Source organism: Cheilinus undulatus, linkage group 21 (genome assembly GCF_018320785.1).
Source record: "Cheilinus undulatus linkage group 21, ASM1832078v1, whole genome shotgun sequence".
Taxonomy (NCBI): Eukaryota; Metazoa; Chordata; class Actinopteri; order Labriformes; family Labridae; genus Cheilinus; species Cheilinus undulatus.
Window position 1 is genome coordinate 37,135,034 of NC_054885.1, and position 20,266 is coordinate 37,155,299.

Sequence of the window (20,266 nt, forward strand, 5' to 3'; positions counted from 1 at the left end):
ATTTAGTAAGCAGGTCACCCAGTTCGTTTGGATGTACACATAAAGCTACTGTACATTTTTGTTCATTGTAAATCTCTCAGTAGCTTTACAATGTCATGCATGCATTTGTATAGTAGATAAGTAGCTCTGCATGTATGAATTGTGAATTATGCCGGTTAGAGGGGGGTACAGTTGTTACCAGGGGCTGCGACCTAAACACATCGGTAGAGGCATGTACCTGTGAGTAACGTCGCCCTCTGCCTCCGTTTCTAAAATGCTCTTAGGGGTTCCTGAGCATGCAGATCCACAGCGTCTCTGCAGCTCGCCTGAGGCCTGGGAAGCCGGTGGAGCTGACTCAAAACAATGAAGGTGTTATGACTGTTCATACTAAGCTTATTATGAGTGTCTCACTCCAGAACAAAGGGGAGAGACACGTCCAGCCACAGCAGGACCCTAAGCTGATTCCTCAGCCCCAGTCTAGACACAATGCTACATGCCGATGCACTGACATGCACAGACGATATAGATCCTGTACATGCATTCTCTTATCTCTTTTTTTAGATTTTTAAAACACGTATTCACAAATTTAACTTTCTAAGCACCATTCTGCTCAGATTATGTAATATTTGTGCTGTCCAGAGTGCTGTCTGAACATCTGCTCACCACATGAACACGATTGTATTCTTTCCCTTAAGAGGTTAAGATTTCAGACACACGAGTGTGTCGGTATCACCATCCCTTACGTGTTGTTTATGTTCTTTAAATCAGAGAGAACATAACAAAATGTCTTCTTAGTTCAGCTCAAGACACAATGTACAACTTTGACTTGTTGTGCAAATGCAGGTCAGATGTGAATCGATGGGGAAGAAGACAAAAGCACAGCTGGATGGCTGAAAAATACCAAATACTGATTTAACGAAGAAAAGCTTTTTATTAGAGATATCATGTAGAGGAGAGGAGAAATTAACCAATTTACTAAATAATGATGATGATCCAAGGTAGCAAAACCAGTGAGAAACTGTTTATGAAGAGCAATTAATTTTTTTGGGATCAAATATTTTGGTGCGTTTTTCTCCTTTTATAACTTTTATAGTGAGTAGTGGGAGGTAGAGCAACAGTGTGATCTGATCAGGGCATTCACCCTAGATCTACCTTCCTGCACTCTCTCTAAAATCTCTCTTTAGTCTCTCTTTCTTTAGTCAGTTGTGTTTTGTTGTGCACGTGTGATGTTGACACCATGTTGGCCATCAGGGTGGGTAGTATTGTTGTCACCACCAGGAGCTAATTTGGAGCATGGTTCTGTTGAAGGTGGTGCTGTTTGGGCAGTGATGGCCATGTGCACTGAAAGAAATAATTTTAATTACTTTAAGTGATTAAATTACATGTAAATTTTCCATGTATTTTTATTACGTTAGTAAAATACTACATTAAGGTAATGTTTAAACCTTGTTGAGAGAGCGTGAAATAATGAAGTAACTGGGGTCATATTTCACTGAATTAGAGTCAAGGTTATAATAGTTTGGGATTTTTCATTAGTTATTTTTATTTCGTTTTCACTTTCTGTGTTCATTTTCAGTTTAGTTTTTATTTGTTTTGACTGCTGGTTTGTTAGTTTTAGTGTTTAGTTTTTTTTTTGGCTAGAGGTCAGGGCTGACTGAACATCATACATTTTTAAAAACACATTCTAACAGGCTACTTTTCACTTATAATTTTATGTATTTAAAGGTGATGTTTGAATACAACTCCAGACATAAAACTACTACTGTGTGGAGTGTTAACCAATCAAATCAAGCAATTTTACACTCCCAAGACTTGTGTGTAGGTGCCAGTCAGTATCGTTGTGTCAAAGACTAAAACTAAGGATATTTTGTCTACATTTTTATTTTAGTTTAGTTTTGTAAGCGCACTATACAGTTTTAGTTCTTTTTTTGGTAAAGCTTAATTTTTATTCAGTTTCAGTTAACTAAAAGGATTTTTGAATTTTAGTTTTAGTTATTTAGTTAAATACACATTAATAAAGATTTATTTTTCCTGAGTGGGAAGCAAACCCATAACCTTGTTGAGAGGCAACAGCACTAACCACTGTACCACTGTGTAGCTTTTAAGACAGCTGTCATCTGTAAGTGCCTTATTTGACTGTACTGCTGCCTATCTTGACCAAAACACTCCTGAAAAAGAGATTTTCTATCTCAGTTATTTTTTTCTCCTGGTTAGAAAAAGGTTGGGGGAAAAGTACAATTGAAAAAAAGTGTTTGACATCATGGACCCGCTGCCGATCGGCACATGACAACCTGGGCTGTGCATGGGGATCGCAGTGTAAAATAAATGTGTTTCTGCTTATTTTTGTCTCATAATAATCTCAAGCAAGACTTTTGCATGATTACTGAAACTTTATTGTTCTTTCCAATCAAATACGAACACTGACTTCAATACTTTATGTAAGAGTTGTTTCATTGCATTGAATTGCATCAGCCCAGTCGTGACGTTACCTGTGTTATCACACCTTTGCCCCGCCCCCTTTCAGAGAAAGTTAGAGCAAACCCATCTGATCACCTAGAGTTTACTCAAATTGTTTTAATTGAGTTTATGCAAAGTATATTTATGTTGGGGTTAGTTAGAATTATATTTAATTTGATATTATTTAGTTACACTTTACTCAAAAATCTGTTAAGTTTACTTGATTTTTTAATTTGAGTTTATATGAAGCATATTTACATTTTGTTTAGCTATGATGATTAAATAACATGTGATTTGATATAATTTACTTAAACTTTACCCCAAAATAAAGCTTAACTATTACTGAGGTCTAGAATCATTTTGTTTTTCTGTGTGGTAGGGTGGATAAGGTAAAGAACATCAGAGACTAACTGGACAAAACACCTCTTAGGTATAAAAGGTAGAAGTCAAAGTGCCACATTACATCCACATTTTCTGTTGCTCTACAACTTTGTCAAAATATGTGCCCTTCATTAATTATTAATTTATTCACATAAAAGAATATTCCTAAACTTCTGAACCACTTCAGGTTTGAAAAATAACATCCCAGTACTTTTGAGCAAGCATGTAATATGTATCCAGCTGTATCTTTGAATTCTTTCCACCAACTGATTTGTGAATGTATTTGGTAAATTTCCCCAAAGTGTAGAAATCTAGTGTTTTTTCTTTGCACAAGCATATGAAAGCCTTAGTATTGATCTAATAAGGTCTTAATAATGCAGCTTAATTTCACACAAAACTATGACAACCACCCTTAGCTTAATATAAAACTGAAGATAATCCCCAAACATGACCGGTTGACTTTTACTCCAGGACTGCAGAAAACTTTCACTTACTACTTGTGTAAGAATTGTTTTGAACTTGATTTTACTTGACCCAAAAATTGTCTCTACAGTGCAAAAGTTGCATTTATTATGCATTTCAAAATTTAAAAGAACAGCCAAGAGCAGGTTTTTAAAGGCTTTTATGGCTAAAAGGAACAAACATGGTGTTAAACTTGTGGTATTACAGAGAGTGGCTCTTTAATGGTAATATTTGCTCTTTTGCTCTCTCTAGTGGCTTCAAGCTGAAACACACTTTTCCTCCTCTATCCTTCAAACATATGCAGTTATACAGAAAATAACCTGCAACACAAACATGCTACTGTTACTGGTCCCTTCATTTAAAGTGAGAATAAGATCAGACGGATCAACCCGAGGCAGACGGAGATGAGACGTTTGGACAAAAAGGAGGAAGAGAGGAAGTCATTGACCATGCTTTATCAAAGACAGATACAAGTCTTAAGAACAAAAAACACAACTTTAACAGTGCCTAAGGTTATTTTTACAAGTACACAGAACGTACTGTATATAAAAATATCAGACTCTGAATGCATAGGTTAAGTCGAACTGTTTTCTGCTTTTTCTAGAACAATAAGCAACCCCACATAAACAATGTTACTCATCTCCTTCCAACTGAATCAAAGATCTTATAAAAACGATTTTTCAAACATGCTACTCTCACTCACCCTGGGTACATAACAACCAGGGAGGGGGTCTGTTTCCTTCACACGCCGTCCCACCATCTTAAATGAGCTCCTGCCTTAAATGTGGCACGACTTTGGGAACGTAAAAGAAGCACTCTTGGTATCTTTTCTGCTCGCCGCGGAACTTTACTGAACCACTTTCTCTTCCCCCTTCATTGCACTTGGCTTAAACAACAGCATCTCGGTACTTTTCTTCCCTTTGTTGAACTCTTTCTTGCAGGATTGAAGACTCTTTGACACAAACACAACAGGCCTAGCTGGTTTAAAAAAAATATACAAATTAATAGAAAATATATCATAAAACATACAAATACAGTAAGAGCTTAAGGTATAATCCGAACAGTAAACAGTTAACACTGGGTTAGAAAGTTCTGTATGATGTGTAATGGCTGCCTACTGCAATGTTTAAAATAACGGAGCCCCAGTATTGAGAATTAAAAGGACATTAAATGTTAATGAAAGCAGCATGAACAGCATGACTTCTTAACCTGTCATAGCCCGGTTTAACTTCTAACATACAGAAGAACATTTTAGTGTAGGAAATTTGTCTGTTTTACCAAAGTTAGACAAAAAAAAAGTTGATTAAGCTAAAAAATTACATTAAACATAAATAAAATAAAATGGCCTCTGTAACCAAACTGAAGCTAAAGATCCCGGTGTCATGTTAAAGTCTAAAGAACTCACATTATCATTCAGACAGCCTTGGTTTAAACTGAAGTGACAAAGACAGATTTAAATGAGTCTCAGGCTGGAAACACACTAGATGACTTTCAAATACAAAGCTGGCCACAAAACACAATTTTAAGACCAACTCTGGACCAGATTTGCTTCCTCTTAATGATGGTGAGAGCGAGCGGACCGCGTAGCATCCCCACAGCTATACCTTCATCTCTGCCGAGATTTCACCCATATTCTTTTCCTCTTTCCTGTTTTGATCTTTGCAACAGCCTGATGAGGATTTCTATTGTCCTCCTTGTTTGTTTTTCTTCTGAAGTCACATCTGATCATGTTGTAAGATCTTGTGTGAGGGGAATCTTCTCTGTGAAAACTGACTACAGGCCTAGAACGAGAATTCTAAAATGAAAATAGTTTGAAACTGTTAGTACATCTGTGGTCCACGTTTTTTAAAAAACACATGGACAATTTTATCATTGAGTGTGCCTCCAGCCTAAACCAGTTTGATAACTTGATGTACCACAGAGTTAAGGACCATTTCAACTGTTTTTTAAGATTAATATCCTCAGAAGAACAAGCTAGGCAATATGGCCAGATCATGAAACCACACACCTGCTCCACAGAGACGAGATCTCACAGAAACTTGGGTGATCAAACATGACTTAGAAAGAAATGGAGGATGACTTGTGTCATTAACTGGCAGTCTTGGTGTTCATTCTGTTCTACTGAAGAGCGATATTATCTGTGAAATCCTGGCTGAGAAGAATGCTGCCAATAAAATCTGTAATATAAGTCAGCTGCACACTGTTTTGGGGAGAGATTAAATGGTTTATCTGTCCTTCTGCAAACAAGTGGTTCCCAATGTTTCTGGAGCCCTCCATACTTATACTTATAAGCTCAGTCCATCCAAGACCTAACAAAAAAGTGACATGTGGCTGATTGATTTTAACTGTTTCATTGATAAAAACTAGGGATGTTCCAATACAATTCTTTCCCTCCCAATACAAGACTTTATAATTTCTGATACTGTGAAAAAAAAATATTTGCACAGATATACAGTGCATTAGCCTTCCTAAATACTAATAAAACATTAGTGGAAAGATTAAACAAAGGTCTGTTGCTAGGGAAAAGTGTTGTAAGGCTTTTATGCTGGAATATTATTGGTGAAATTCACAATATTAACAATCAGTGATAGAAATGTTTCAGTTATTTTTGCATGGGTCTTTGGGGGGCTCTGCTTTTGTTAGATATCAGTAGGGGGGCTCTAAGGAAAAGGGTTGGGAATGAGTCAAACTAGCATGTCATACAGTTCATTTACTTAACTTTATAGCTCCCTGTTGGCTTTGAAGACACGATTGTACCCCTGTGAGGGAGAAAAGCGGTTAAAAAGTGACACTAACCCAGCCAGTCTGGCCTGTGTTGTTACGTATTTGAGCATGTTTGGTGCACTGGGTGAATTTTCAATAGTGCTAGGTCTCGTGCAGGCATTAGACCCCTGATACAGAATCGCAAAAATCAAACATGTTTGTTATTTATGATCCCAGATCAAGGAAGTGCCAACCTAACCAGGGAGCAGTAAAATATTCATGCAGGCACCACACACTTTAGGATTATTTGGATCTATAATTAGTTGCAACAAGCCTCCGATTTAGGTCACACACCCCTGATTGTTGGGGGGCTAATCGAGTCCAAAATCAGGCCCAAGATCATCTAGTGTGAAGCCAGCCTTAGAGAAACAAGGAAGCACTTAATCATAAAACCAAGAGTCATAAACACAGATCATCATGCTCTCTCCTATATGTTATATAAATACTCTACATTTTCTGGGGATAAAGGCTAACAAGGCTGCATTCTCTGAAGCAGTGATAGTTTGCTTTGCAGTTGGTACCTTTGCTGGCTAGGTTAGTTTTTGGTTTTAAAGTCTAAATAATGGCTAAACAGAAGAACAGACACATAAGGCTTAATTTCTATGATAAATTAAGTTTGTGACTCATACACAAACTCTAATGGGCCTCTCTAAAGCGCAACAGATGCCTCCCTTTATGAGAGAGAATAACTCAAACATTTCAAATAAATACTTCACAGTTGTTACTCTGACTGAACTGAAGATCACACTCTGCAAAGCAGATGGGATTGTACATTGTAGAAAATAAAATAAAAATTAGTCCTGCTCAAGTTGCAGCACATTTATCTACTGTAGATATCAAGTTTTTGTCTGGCATTACAAGACATGTAAAAGAATACTTCCAACAGAACTAAGAAAGTCTTTTCCACAGTGTAAGACTGGATGATTAAATATGATGAAAACCCAGTCTCATGTCCATCCTTGTATGATTTAAGTTTGTTTGGCCAGCAAATTAAAGATGAATCCCTCTCACCTTAGGCTAGTAATGGGCACCCTCTGCTGGAAAGACACTAAGGTTTCTGCCTACAGCATGTATGAGCGTGTGCACCAGCTAAAACATCTGAAAAACACTCCTTGTTGTGTGCAAGTCCACTGTGCTGCAACTTGACCTTTCTGTGTACTGACCATGATCTTCAAAGAGTTAGTGTTATGTAAATCCTTCCCATCATCCTCTGCTCCTGTGTCACATTTCCTCTCTGACTATAGTCCAGTATAGGGTTGAGTCCATGTAAGGCTATTGCAAAATCCTATTCAAGTCCAGTCTGTAAGGAAGACAAGCCAATGCCTCCCTCTGTTGTCCCACTGGAGCGTTGGCACAAAGTGCAGTGGGAGTAAAGAAAGAGAAAAGAGAGGAGAGAGGGGCCCGAATACTTTCGCACATAATCGAGGACACCATGCATCAGTAATCGCTTCGAGCTGGTTGGGTACACTAAAGCGGCAGGAGGGCCAGAGGAGGACTGGAGGAGGACAATAGCTACAGAACTAGAAAAAACAAACCCCAGTTAGGAAGTTTGGCCAAACACCAAAGGCTAAAAAAGCTGGAACAAGAGACCTGGCTAGGCAACTAGTAACGGTCGCTCGAGGGAAGCTACAGAAGCCCATCATACGGAGGGAGACTTCGTGCTCTTGAGTACACCTAGTAGGTGAGGCGAGAGGCTTTCATGTTGTAGCAGGGTCTGTCTGTTAGGCCTCCAGCTGCAGAGAAAAGAGACAGACCCTCTGCTTTCTCCAGCACAACCTCCAGCTCCTGAAAGTCCTGCAGCCGAGCCACATCCTTATCCTGGAAAGGAGAGAGGAGTTTCAACAACAAAATCACAGTCAATTCTTTTTCATGAGGAGAGAGCACATTAAAAGCTATTTAAAGAGCATGAACAAGAATGGAAAAACAAGGGAAAAAGGCATATAAATGCAGTATATGGTATGTTAAACATTCACCAATTCGCTGAATAAATCATCTTGCTGCTTTGGGATATTGTGACCAGCAATTTCCACATAGAACATGTGCGCTGCGCAAAGTGCCATGGGTTTGCTCCGACCGACGGCAAGCGACCTTGCCCACTGGAAGCGAGTCTAGAGCGCTGTGCCGTGGCGTGCAACCCTAACCAGTGGGTAGCGATCACGGGAGAACTGCGAGTTCACACAGGAATAGTATGTGAACAGCGGACTATTTTACCTTTTGGGGTTAACTTATCATCCATTCCGGTATAAGTCCATGATATTATTGCTTCCACCATTGGGTGAGTACATTAGGAAGTGAAAAGGTTAATGTTCGCTTAAAGGATCTGTGATTTTATGTAAAATTCTTTTGCTAAATGTCATCAGAAGTTAACTTTTCCTTGTCAATGGTGCCGTTGTAGCTCTGTGACCCACTGACCTCTCTGTGACCCTTTGCTCTTGCTGCAGGATAAGATGTAATGTTGATATAGCATTGATTTAAGGGTGGGAGACCGTGCATTGTGTTGTATTTTGAAAGAACCAGATATTCTATGCTTGTGACGTCCTATTTAGAGCTTTCTGATCGACGGGGGTTGACACGGTTTGGTGGCGCCATGAAGCGGAGTGGATTGCTGCTCCAGGGACGCGCCGCTGCCGGATTGGAGTGGAGAGGGCAGTAGAACTGCTCTGATAGATTAGAGAGGGAGCTCTGCAGTATGATTCACCAGCAGATGGCTACACGGTCACTGTATGTGGAAACTGGAGGTGATACCTTTGCATTTGACAGACACCAAAATACCATAAAAAATATTGATATAAAGAATATTTGTCACAGATATATTAAAGCGCTTATGTTTTATTATGATGTAGTTTTTTAAGTGATATCCTCAATAATTTTTTAGACAAGTGGGGGGGAAAGCAGTGCTAAAAAACATCAAGCTTCCAAAGTACTAATATTTGCTCCTCAAAATTATAAAAATATCTTTATCATGACATTTTCCAAGATTTCCTCTTAAAGTTCAGACTAAATCCTGGTTAATTAAGTAATTCACAAGCCCCTTAGCTCTTATGAAAGCTCCTAACATTAAAAAAATGTGGGGAGAACTGTTGAGGACTTAAGAGAAGAAGAAATGCAGAAATGTTCTCCAAACATTGAGTTAAGAATATTTTTGCAGACACTTCAGTCCTTTATGGGGGTGTTCCAAGCAGAATAAAGCATGCATGGTAAATCCCTTGGTATTTTGTTGTGTGAATTTATATGATCTTAAAGTCTCGACAAGTCTCACCTTTCTCAGCATGGTGTTTGGCAGCTTGCGGATCTTCTCCACGTGCTCAGCGCTGATGCCCAACTCGCGGCAGCACACCCTCATAAGAGAGCGATAGGTGAGCTCCTGGCGGTCCAGCTCCACCTCGATGAAGTCGTTCTCTCGTGCATGAGGGTTCTGGATTCGCACTTTCAGCACCAACTCTACAGGGAAGAACCCGAGTGAGAGGGCTTAAATCAACCTGGTGGACCGAGCCTGAGCTGAGAATTACTGTTTGTATCCTTTACATAGGAAAAAGGGTCATTAGTAAACTTGTTAAAATATTTACAACTCTGTAGTCTGAGCCATATAAAAATTGTTTCACAATCTTCCTGTACATTAAAAAAGGGTGCACCGACTCCAGTCAATCTGCGCGGTGCTTAACCACGCTTGAACTCCTTACAGCTCTATACCGCACTAAAGTCAGGTAACCCTTGGCCCTAGCATGGATAACCTAGCAAAGCCAAAGAATTGGCCAGAATCCACGTCTGTCATTAGGAGGATCCATCATGCAACGCTTCAAGTGGAAACATTTGTTCCCTGTCTGAGAATGGCCAGATCACTTCAGCAGCATTTCAGATGAAGAAGGTAGCAGCTAAGGGTAGGCTTAGCTTTACTGCAAGCCCATAAATGGCGACCAGTGAAGAGAGATTAGACTAGATGCAGCTAAAGTTGCAGTTTTATTACAAATGGACAACATGTCTTTATCAAAAGAAGAGAAAAAAACTTGAAATTCTTCCAAAAGCTCATCTTGGTGGAAAAAAATGCATTTGCTTTTCTCCTGGCTGGCTTTGGTAAGAGTTTGATTCACCAACTGGCACTGTAAGATCGTTCATAGGCACAGGATATTTAATTGATCTCTCTCTAAAATCACTTTGAACAAAGATGGAACTATAGGGCCAAATGAGCTCTACAAAGTGAGTGAAGTTACTGTCATGTTGTATTTCTCCACTGTGCAGACTCCATGAGCACACTCATCTTGTAAACTGCATGTGTCACATAACTACATGATGATGTTTCCAAGCCCAGGCAAGCAGAGGATTAGGAGGGCGGACAAGCATGCGTCAGCACGGTAACCGAGCCTAGTGTGAGTGCCTCCTTCATGCCAGCTCTGACTCATTGTTTTTTCAAGACTTCAATTTCTTTTTTTCTTAAAAAAAATTAACTGAAAGAGAGCACAGAGACAAATTTCCCTCATGCTGATGAGCCTGTAACAGATCTTCATTCAGACCGCGACATCAAATAACTTTCCGGTTTGACAAGCTGACTTACAAAACAGGCAAACAAGAACGCCTGTGTTCCTGTGCTCCTATTGTTAGCTTATCTGGTAATACGTAAGCCACAAAACACTGCAGACATGCACAGCGACTGGAGTTTCCACTGATGGTCAGGAAACCTAACAGTCATCAAAAAAGAACAGGTCTAAGACTCCCTTTAACTTGTGCTATATGGTTTCAGTTATGCTTTAAAAAGGGAAAATATATAGATTTATAATGTTATTTGAATTCAAGCTGTACGTTTTTGCCTTTTTGGTACAAAATAAGCTCATCACTTCCTGGTTTCAGCTTTAAACTCTGTTTGTTTGCTGGTTCAACCAACATCCATATGACAGAGCGTAGAGGACATTGTGATTGGAATTTGTGATTGTGATTGGCAGATTACCTCTGTACCAGTGTTAATATCGTCGACTAAAACTATGACTAAAAATGTTCGTCGACATGACAAAAACTAGACTAAGCCTAACAAAAATAGATCTGTGATGACTAAAACTGACAAAAAGTAAGTTTAGTTTAAGTCAAGATGACTACAACTAGACTAAAATGTAATGTAGTTTTCATTGGACATTCAAAATCCAGGATATTTCTCAACTGTAGGTAAATCTGTCAAAAAACAGTGCAGCTGTAGCTATTCTGCTTCCCAGCTGTAGAAAGCAGAGACCCCAGGTTCTATGCAGAGCAGGGCTGAACAATTTGCAAAAATAATCAAATCCAATAATCTAATATGGCGATTGCAATTTAATGTGCGATTTTTTTAGGTTCCCCATCAAATGTGTTGTTAAACAAACACAAGCAATAAATCATTCTTTATCAAAAAGAGCACCATGTTAGATAAATAAATCTAGGAAAAAATTATTTTAAAAAGAAATTCTAATCGCGATTTTGGTTCATGTGGCAAATTTGATATCAATTGCTATATTGATGGGGATGATCTGTTATTTTTATTGTTTTGAAGAAAAACACATACATGAAGAAGAAAAGCAGGATTTTTATTTTAAAAATCCACAAAAGAAACTCTAATGTTTGCATATGGTGTAGAGCATAAAACATCTACTGCAAAAAATTGTATCTGGTATTTTGACACATTTCAGGTTCAAGAAATATTGCACTGTGTGCAATTTGAATAATGCAGCAAGCCATACTGCGATCTAATCTAATTTGTGATTAACTGCCCTGCCCTAATGCAGAGTGCAGAGAACACACTACCATGACTTGGTACCAGATTTAGGCAAGAAAATAAATGCTTGGACTAAAAGTAAAGACTGAAATGTGAGGACTTTTTATAGACTAAAACTAGAGTAAAAATGAAAAATGTAGAAATGAATAAAATGTGACTTAAACTAAAAGACATTTCGGCGAAAGACTAAGACTAAAATTATAAATAGCTGCCAAAATGAACACTGCTCTGTACTGATCAAAAGAGGGCTCCTGGCATCTATATCCCTTCCAGAACTTTTCTAATGCAGGCACAAAGCTGGTGTCTATCCTGAGCTTTAATTCTACAAATCCACGTTGCTGAATCAAGATAATGTGATCATTAATAACATTTTCTCAGCAGTGCTGCTATCAGTCCTTCATTTTAACACAAGAAGTAAACGACAAAAACTTCGGGTCAACTGTCAGCCAATCAGAGATCTGATTTCTTCTTCTCTTGTTTTCTTTGTGGTAACCGATGAGGATCAGCCAAAGATTAACAAGGGACAAGAGAGTTATCTGCCAGTTTTGAAATGTAGGAAAAAAATAGTTCTCTATGGTCCAAATAAAGACAACGAGGCGTTTGCGCTCATCCAACTGATGCACACGCCTTTTACACACTTGAACTCAAAATGTGCACAACATTTGAACTGGTCTTACAGTGTTAGCTGATGGTGGTGTGTTTGTTAGCACGTTGTTGTTTTTTCTCCTCATAGACCAGGCCTGAAGGAACTAAATGCATGTGAAAAGGCTTGGTCGTTGTTGATCTGGGTTTGATTTGTGTAACGTTTAATGAGATTCAATTTCCATTTTGTTCTTTTACTTGGACTTTCTCGTCATATAACTACTGATGCATTGATGTGAGACCCTTGCAGCACATGTATTCTGATAGTCCAGAATGTCCTGAAAAAATAGATGTCTCTAACTTGATTGTGCTTGAAAGGGTTGAGATTCTAAGTGCATCTTTGCATAAAAAATACAGGTGGGCAAAAATAGCAAAAAAGGGTAGGAATTACTTTGAATATCATTTATAAATTTAACTGTATTGATCTAATCATCTATTTCTGACAAAGTTATTTCTGCATATTTCTAGCATATATGATGGAGAGGGACAGGGTCTGAAACAGGGATCAGGAGCAGTAAAATAATCACCATGAACCTGAGAAATAACTGGACAAATAATTAACTCAACGATCTTCATTTGGAGGTGTTCGTGGGAAGCCCAGCCTTAAATCTGGCCTAAAATAGCTGGGGGGGGGGGGGTTGGTATCCGGCCTAACTGAAGTATGTGCCGTGGCTCCCTCTGCTTCTCACTTGAATTAAAGGGAGGGGCAGAGCTCGTGCTGTGTTGTAAAAGAAGAAAAGGTGTGCTCCATTTATCACACATGACTAAACCTACAGAAAAAAACAGCGCTACAGAGCGTGCAGCACTGTAATCATTTAATCTAGATGATCTTGTTTTCATGATCTTGAGAGGCCTAATTGGCATTGAAGAGTGATGAAGCACTGCTGGATAAAAGTGTTCCTGTGTGTTAGAGGGGGTTGAACATAGAGACATGATTCCTCTCTTACCTTGCACGTTGACAGGAAAGGTGCTGGTGAAAAAGAAAGGCTGGAATGCGGGCATGGACCCCCCGGCCTGAGTGTAGCTCAGCTGCTGTGGGATGGACTGCTGCCGGCTCATCGTTGGGTTGGCGCTGGCCACCGGGGCCTGGACCTGGCCCGTGCTGCTGCCGCCCAGACCGGGACTCTGTGACGCCAATGGAGGCGAGCACATGGTGCCGTTGTGCGCCATCGTGTGCGGGTAGTCAGCGTGGTTGACGAGGTGAGGCTCCACTGACAGGTCCATGGGCACGGTGCAGTTAACGACGGTGTGGCTGTGGGACGAGGCTGGGTTTGGAGATACGCCGTTTTGCTCGCTCACAGGGATGAATTCAGTCAGCGGGGCTTTGCTGTGGGTGGGGGGGTTGGTGGGAAGCATGGTGCCGTCAGAGACCAGGCTCTGTGGTTTTTGAGGCTCATGAGTTGGGGACAGGGAGGGTGTATCACTTTGTGCGTCTTCAGCTGGTTCTCCTGAGCCGTTCTGCGTAAGGTGCTGGTCCAGCAGGGCCTCTAACTTTCCATCCATCTTTGAATAAATGAAAGGCGGGTTCGACAGGTAGTTGGGGATGATTGGCAACTCGGGCTCCTTCACTTCAGGCACTTCCTCCACCTCAACTGTAGGAATAAGTATCAAACAGACTTTTTTTTATCAGCATTTCCTGCAGCCCTTTATAGTTTCAGTCACCTTCACAACATGTGCTCTCTGCCTAAAGAAAAAACATTTGATAAAAATCCTTCAGCGTCTGTGAGTTTTAACAGTGGCTCCTGTTTGCTCACAGAGATATGTTTGGCTCCACTAAACAAGGTGGTGGAATGGCCCTTTAAGAATACTGAACCTTATTCTGGTTGAACTAACAGACAAACAGAAAAATCTTGGACAACTATAAAGTTCTGTTTGTTCTTTACATACTCTATAATCTACTGTTGGTACAAGTGTGATGCAAGCTATCCCTCTAGCCTATGGGGGCAAAGGTTAATGCTGCTTTTCAGTTAGAAAGAGGGAAATCTGACATCACTCAGATGCAAGGCTTTTAAAAATAATCATAAAAAAGAAAAGGAAAAACCTGCAGACTTACTCTATGTTACAAAATTTTTTTAACGGGACATATTTTACCCTTTTAACCCTGCATGATCGATATTTGTATCTGTAGCTATCTGTAGGTCTGAACCTTTGAGCAAGGACATCTGCTATACTTAGCATTTATGCTTCTGGATACAGCTGCCATGGCCAGGTGACCTCGTCTAGTATAGAGGTATACATGCAACACTAAACAGATCCACAACTGCATCATCCAAGTCTATTCATCACACGTGGGACTAAAATGTTTACATGTGCTTTAAAAGTCCAGTTTCTATCGGACTACCACGATTACCATTGGACAAGAAGAAGAGAGCTGAAAGTGAAGTTTACCTCCTAAAAGTCGTTTGATCTCTGCTTTAGACGTGAGCTGTGATGCTAGCTCATCTTTAGCTGTGAGGATGTCTTTGTCTGCTCCACAGCTCAGTAAGTAGGACACTACGTGCTTATGGTTCCTCTTGCATGCCCAGTGGAGACACGTCCTGGTGGGATGATCAGACAGAGAACACAAACAATGAGATGAAGACGACAACAAAGGCTGAAACCTTACTTTGTAAATGTATAAAGATATCTGTATCACAGATCTTTTCAGGATGACATTTTCATAGATGAACAAACGTGAACTGGGCAAAACATCAGAGTTCTATCTGACCTGAACAGCAGAGCCTGTTACTTTTTGGCAGAATGAAAAAACAAGATTTTAAAAATCTAACTTCATATTAAGAGTTCAATCAGAGCAGGGGTGTCAAACTTAATCGCAGCAGGGGCCGAAATCTGAATTTTGGTCTAACCTGAGGGCCTAACAGGGTCAAGATTTAACCAAAAACTGTCAACTGTGCTTTCACAGGTAATGAATTATAGGGGAAATTAATCAGTGATGATAAATGATTTAAGACTTATAAAAAAAAAAAGTCAAAATGATTAAATATCACAGCATCAATGTTACTGTGTGTCCATGTCAAACAAATGCTAAATAAATAAATAAATAAATGAGTTAAAGATCCAAAATACTTCATAAGTCCTACAGGTCAAAATACAAAATCAAAAGTTAAATTAAGGTTTTAAAAGGCCAATATATGAGATAGAGACTTAAAATCAAGAGTTTAAAGGTCAAGATATGAGATAAAATACAAAATCAAGAGTTTAAAAGGCCAAAAGAGAAGATAAAATTCAAAACCATGACTCTAAAAAGTCAAAATATGAGATAAAATTCTAGATCAGGAGTTTAAAAAGTGGAAATATCGGATTAAAAGTCAAAGTTATGAGTTTAAAGGGTCAAGGTATGATTTAAAATGACAAATTGTGAATATAAAAGGTCACAACATGAGAGAAACAGTCTAAATTATGAATTTAAAAGGTCAAAATATGAAAAAAAAAAGTAAAAATCCCAAGTCTAGGTCATAATTTTGGGACACAAAATCAAAATCTGCAGACCTCATTCGGGTGAGCCACTTCTAATTAAAATATGAAATGATCTTGTGGGCTGTGTAAAACTGCATGCTGGGCCACATTTAGCCCTCAGGCCTTGAGTTTGACTCCTGTGAATTAGAGCATGACTCAAAAAAGCTTTGTTGACAAACATCAGCCATCTGTAAATAACACAGCATTTATTCTGGAGCAGATGCTTATCTGTTGTTTCAAATCAATTAAATGCTGACATTTGGCACACCTGACTGTACAGAAGGTTCTTTTCTTTCTGGGCTGAAGAAGAAAAAATGTTGGTGTTGTGCGAGTTTTACAGACAAGAAATCCCTGTCTGCATCAACACTGCCCGTTAAATAGTTACTTCAAACATCAACCCTGATTTTAAGAATTACTGCATTTCTGAGGATCGGATCCAGTTTGGACCCTTGTGTTTCCTTACACTGTATTCTCCCAAAGGGTCAGCAATAAGCCCCCTTCATCAAACCCCTAAAGAAAGCAGCTGAATTGAGTCTTAAACACAATTATTTTTATCACTGTGGAGCTGTTGCCAACATGTTTTTTGTTTGTGAGGGATACTGTTCCAAAAAGTAGCAGAACTCTGCTGGAATTAACTTTAAGTGCATTTTTAATAGAGTAAACAGTCAAGCTTTTAAGTAGCCGCTGTGAAACAGCACCTTTGTATTTACAGTGTCCACTCTCTTAAATTATCTTATCTACTTCATGTAAATCTGCCCCATCCTTGCATAATCTAAACTCTGATCATGTCTAGTCAGCATTCTTGCACCCTTTGCACATCTTGCACCACACAGACTTCACAAGAGCTGGGACATATTTAAATCATAATTTCTATACTTTGTTCAGTTTATCTATTTTTTATTAAGACTTACTGAACTTACTGAAGTCAAATTTCTTGTTGTGTAAGTTGATTCTGATTCTCTAGATTAAACAACAAACACGGATCTTCTCAACTGTGTACAAACAATATTAGATGTGAGGAACTAAAATAAAAGATACACAACAAAACATGGAGATCACTACAGTCAGGAAGGGTCATTTTTGACAACACAAGGGTCAAGATCAGGGAGGACCGATTATTGACCTGAACGATTATTTATGCAGATATTCAGCATTTAGCCAGTTATCATATCTGAATTTTATCTTAGTGATTAACAGTAAAAATAATGAATAAACGAGTATGCTACTTTGGTTCCACTGCAGATGCATCTTCCCCTCTGGCTGTATTTTCACTCTCTAAGCTTTACCTAAATTTCTTGTATACAACTAGAGCTGAACAATTTGCAAAAATAATCTGATAGCGATTTTTTTTCCCAGTATTGCGATTATTCTTAGGTCAATCTTATGTATTTTTCAACAAATTCAAGCGATAAAAACATACCAGAAACAAGTCCATGTGCACTGAAACACTGAATTTATTTCAGAAGCAATTAATCCATACCAGCATGAATCTGAAAATGGGGGTGCAACAAGCTTCAAGCTAAAAAGGAGGCGGCTGGGGTGGAGGAGGTGAAGCTGGCTACCAGCTGATTGCAGCTGGGGTTTGACTTTCATGAAGAAGCACTCGGCTTCATCAGTTTTATTTAGAATAAGCTAACTATTTTCACCCATATTGCAAATGTGATGTCATTTGCTTTGTTTGAGGGCATTATCATTTTTATGTCACTCATTTTGATTAAAAAAACAGACATAAAACACAAAAACGAGGATTTTGGCCATATTGCAATTTTATCTAATCTGCTATTAATTGCCCAGCGCTATATACACAGTCTGATTGGCTAGATGCTACATAAGCTCTAGCCAATCAACAGATAAGCCTGGGGCCCACAGGCACAGAGAGTTTATGGTATCACTTCCTGTTTTTCTGCTGCTCTGTGCAGGATAGACCTGAGGCTAAATTATTGATTTTTCTTCATTTTTTTTTGACTATGCAAGTTTACTTTTGCCAAATTAAGAAATTATGTGCACCATGATAAATGCGTATTAGTTCAGTCTAATAAACCAATAATAACTGGTATCAGTAGCTCTGAAAAACAAATATCAGTACACCCCTAGTTAGGATCTGACACGGAGACACCCCTACATTTATACAACACAAGATTTAAAAATCTGGCATGGTGACAACCCTAAAACTTTGATGTTGTAAAGGAGGAAGAGGTTCAGTGTCAAGGGCCAATTCAGCCTGTATTCTTCTCCCCAAACTTACAAGGTAAACTGTGTTAAAATCTCACTTAAACAGGGCACAATACCAGCTACAAAAGCGTTTATTTACTCTCAGGGAGATCTAGTTTAAACGGTAGTGAGTCTGGTTGGATTATTAGCCTTGTCCTGACTGGAAACAGAATACTGCTGAGGCTTTAACACTTGTTTTTTGGTCATTTTAACTTTCCAGAAAATATTTCACCATTTCCACCAATGGCTGAAGAAATCAGAGTTTACATGTACTCACCATCCATTGATCTCGTTTTGAGAGTTCACATTGACTCCACTCTCCACCAACGTCTTCACTTCGTCGATGTCTCCGATAGCAGACGCCTCTCTCAGCCGCTCCTGAAGCTCTTTATCCAACGAAGTGGTGGACATTTTGGTACCAGCTGCTAGCGTGGCCAGATCATAGGATACACAAAAGCCTCTCGGGTTAAGTTGTCAATACTAATCGCCTACAGATTATCCTGCCGGTGGTCACTAAGAATAGACCTGACAGCTAACATTAGCACCCGGCTAATCTGACCCACCTGCGATCGTAACGAGGAGCTAGCAGTCTTTGGTGCTAGCTTGTAGCAGCTCCAGTGTTGATGGTCGGGGGGTTATAAAGCAGCTTCTGTCTGTGCCATTTCTTTTTAAGCTAAAAGTCACGGTACGGACAGAAACGCCACTAATTAACATTCAAACAGACGGCGCAGATTCAGAGCTCCGTCAGTGTGCTGCTGCCGAAAACACCACCGCCTCATCGGGGGGCATATTTCCATGTAACACCAAGGCGAACAAACATCAGTTCCACTTTATATGCATATACATTTCGGACTTGATAAACGGCCATCTAAAGTTATGTAAAAATACATGGAGAGGGTAAGGATCTGAAAAATAAATATATGGTATATATCTTCGTAATAAACAATGCAAAATGATTTACACTGACACTCATCGGATTCAGTTTTGATCCAGCTAGTAACAATAATCTACTCCTTTAGCATTACAAGACACAACGACGTTGATCCTATGATTAACTGTAAAAAAATGTGATTTAATAAACACTTCAAATGAGTTATATGATCAAAATATAACTGTTATGGCGCTCTGATTACCTTTAACATAGTTGTCTTGTTTTGAAAGGTCAAACCGGAAATAGCAGTTTCCACATCAATGCTAACTTGACCCCTCTATACTTCTCCATGCTCTATGTCTAACATTTCTAAGATTAAATCAGCATGTAATCAGTTGTAACCTTCCAAAACTAAACTAAAAATGTATTTTGATTAAGATTATTTTGGACAAATGATCTGAATCGATTTAACGGATATTATCGTCGGAGTTTTGCCATTAGAGAAACATCAGCTTGCAGTTCTTCTATAAGGCCACAGGAGGGCAGTGTTCAGTCAGACATAATACGACAAAAACCAACCTATACTTTACATTTGTGAAAATAGTTTAACTGAAAAGACTCTACAGATAGCATCTATCTGGTCAAAAAGAGTCTAGTTTAAGTTCAAAATAATAACATTTTTACAAGCCTTTTTTCTATTTTGTCGTAGCCAAAAAGCGTACACACCGTTTGGTTCTTGATTGCAAGTCGTTCTGTTTAACGGAAAGTATGAGTCTCTGCTGCCCTCCTGTGGCCAAAGTCAGGAACTGCTACCATATAAATCTGTCAAGGTACTGTCAATGTAAACATTTAATCAGATAGTACTTCCGGTGAGTTTTTACGTAATAATAATAATATAAATATTTATAATAATAATACTTGTGTTGTTGTTATTTTATTGTTATAATTTCTGTCAAAATAATAAATAAATATTTCAAAATCCTAAGAAAGAAATGTATAATTATAAGTACATTTTGAGATTAGAAGCTCCATTCTGGCTTCTTACATATATTTATTATTTAAAACCTTCCAGAACTGACAAGTGATGTGTTTTAATCAAGTTGATTTTGGCCAAAATTATTTGGAGCAATTTTAGTTATCATTGGAGTTCTTGGCGTTAGATTAATGTCAGCTTGCAGTTTCTCTATAAGGCCACAGGAGGGCGGTGTTCAGTCATCAGACAAGTATTCAAAAAGGAAAAGAAGAACGTTCGGCATAAATAATGATAATTAACATCTTTTTTTTTCATGCTCAATTACATCAGTATTTTGGCA

General features: G+C 38.8%; 1 protein-coding gene across 1 annotated transcript; it reads right to left on the reverse strand.

The window, feature by feature from the left end:
- Positions 1–2,946: 2,946 nt before the first annotated feature.
- ankrd40 (ankyrin repeat domain 40) lies at positions 2,947–18,860 on the reverse strand. Its single transcript, XM_041777637.1, has 6 exons — positions 18,646–18,860; positions 18,360–18,504; positions 14,804–14,952; positions 13,363–14,007; positions 9,302–9,483; positions 2,947–7,860 (listed from the first exon to the last, which is right to left on the reverse strand). The coding sequence occupies exons 2-6, from the start codon at positions 18,491–18,493 to the stop codon at positions 7,717–7,719; spliced, it is 1,254 nt and encodes a 417-aa protein (XP_041633571.1). The 5' UTR covers positions 18,494–18,504; positions 18,646–18,860; the 3' UTR covers positions 2,947–7,716.
- Positions 18,861–20,266: the final 1,406 nt, after the last annotated feature.

What these genes read in the sequence shown, in the direction of transcription:
- ankrd40 (XM_041777637.1), bottom strand. Translation starts at nt 18,493, where the DNA reads ATGTCCACCACTTCGTTGGATAAAGAGCTTCAGGAGCGGCTGAGAGAG. An exon ending in GATCAAACGACTTTTAGGAG is followed by an intron (nt 14,008 to 14,803) that starts GTAAACTTCACT and finishes TTATTCCTACAG; the next exon opens with TTGAGGTGGAGGAAGTGCCT. An exon ending in CTTTCCTGTCAACGTGCAAG is followed by an intron (nt 9,484 to 13,362) that starts GTAAGAGAGGAA and finishes TCTTCCCTGTAG; the next exon opens with AGTTGGTGCTGAAAGTGCGA.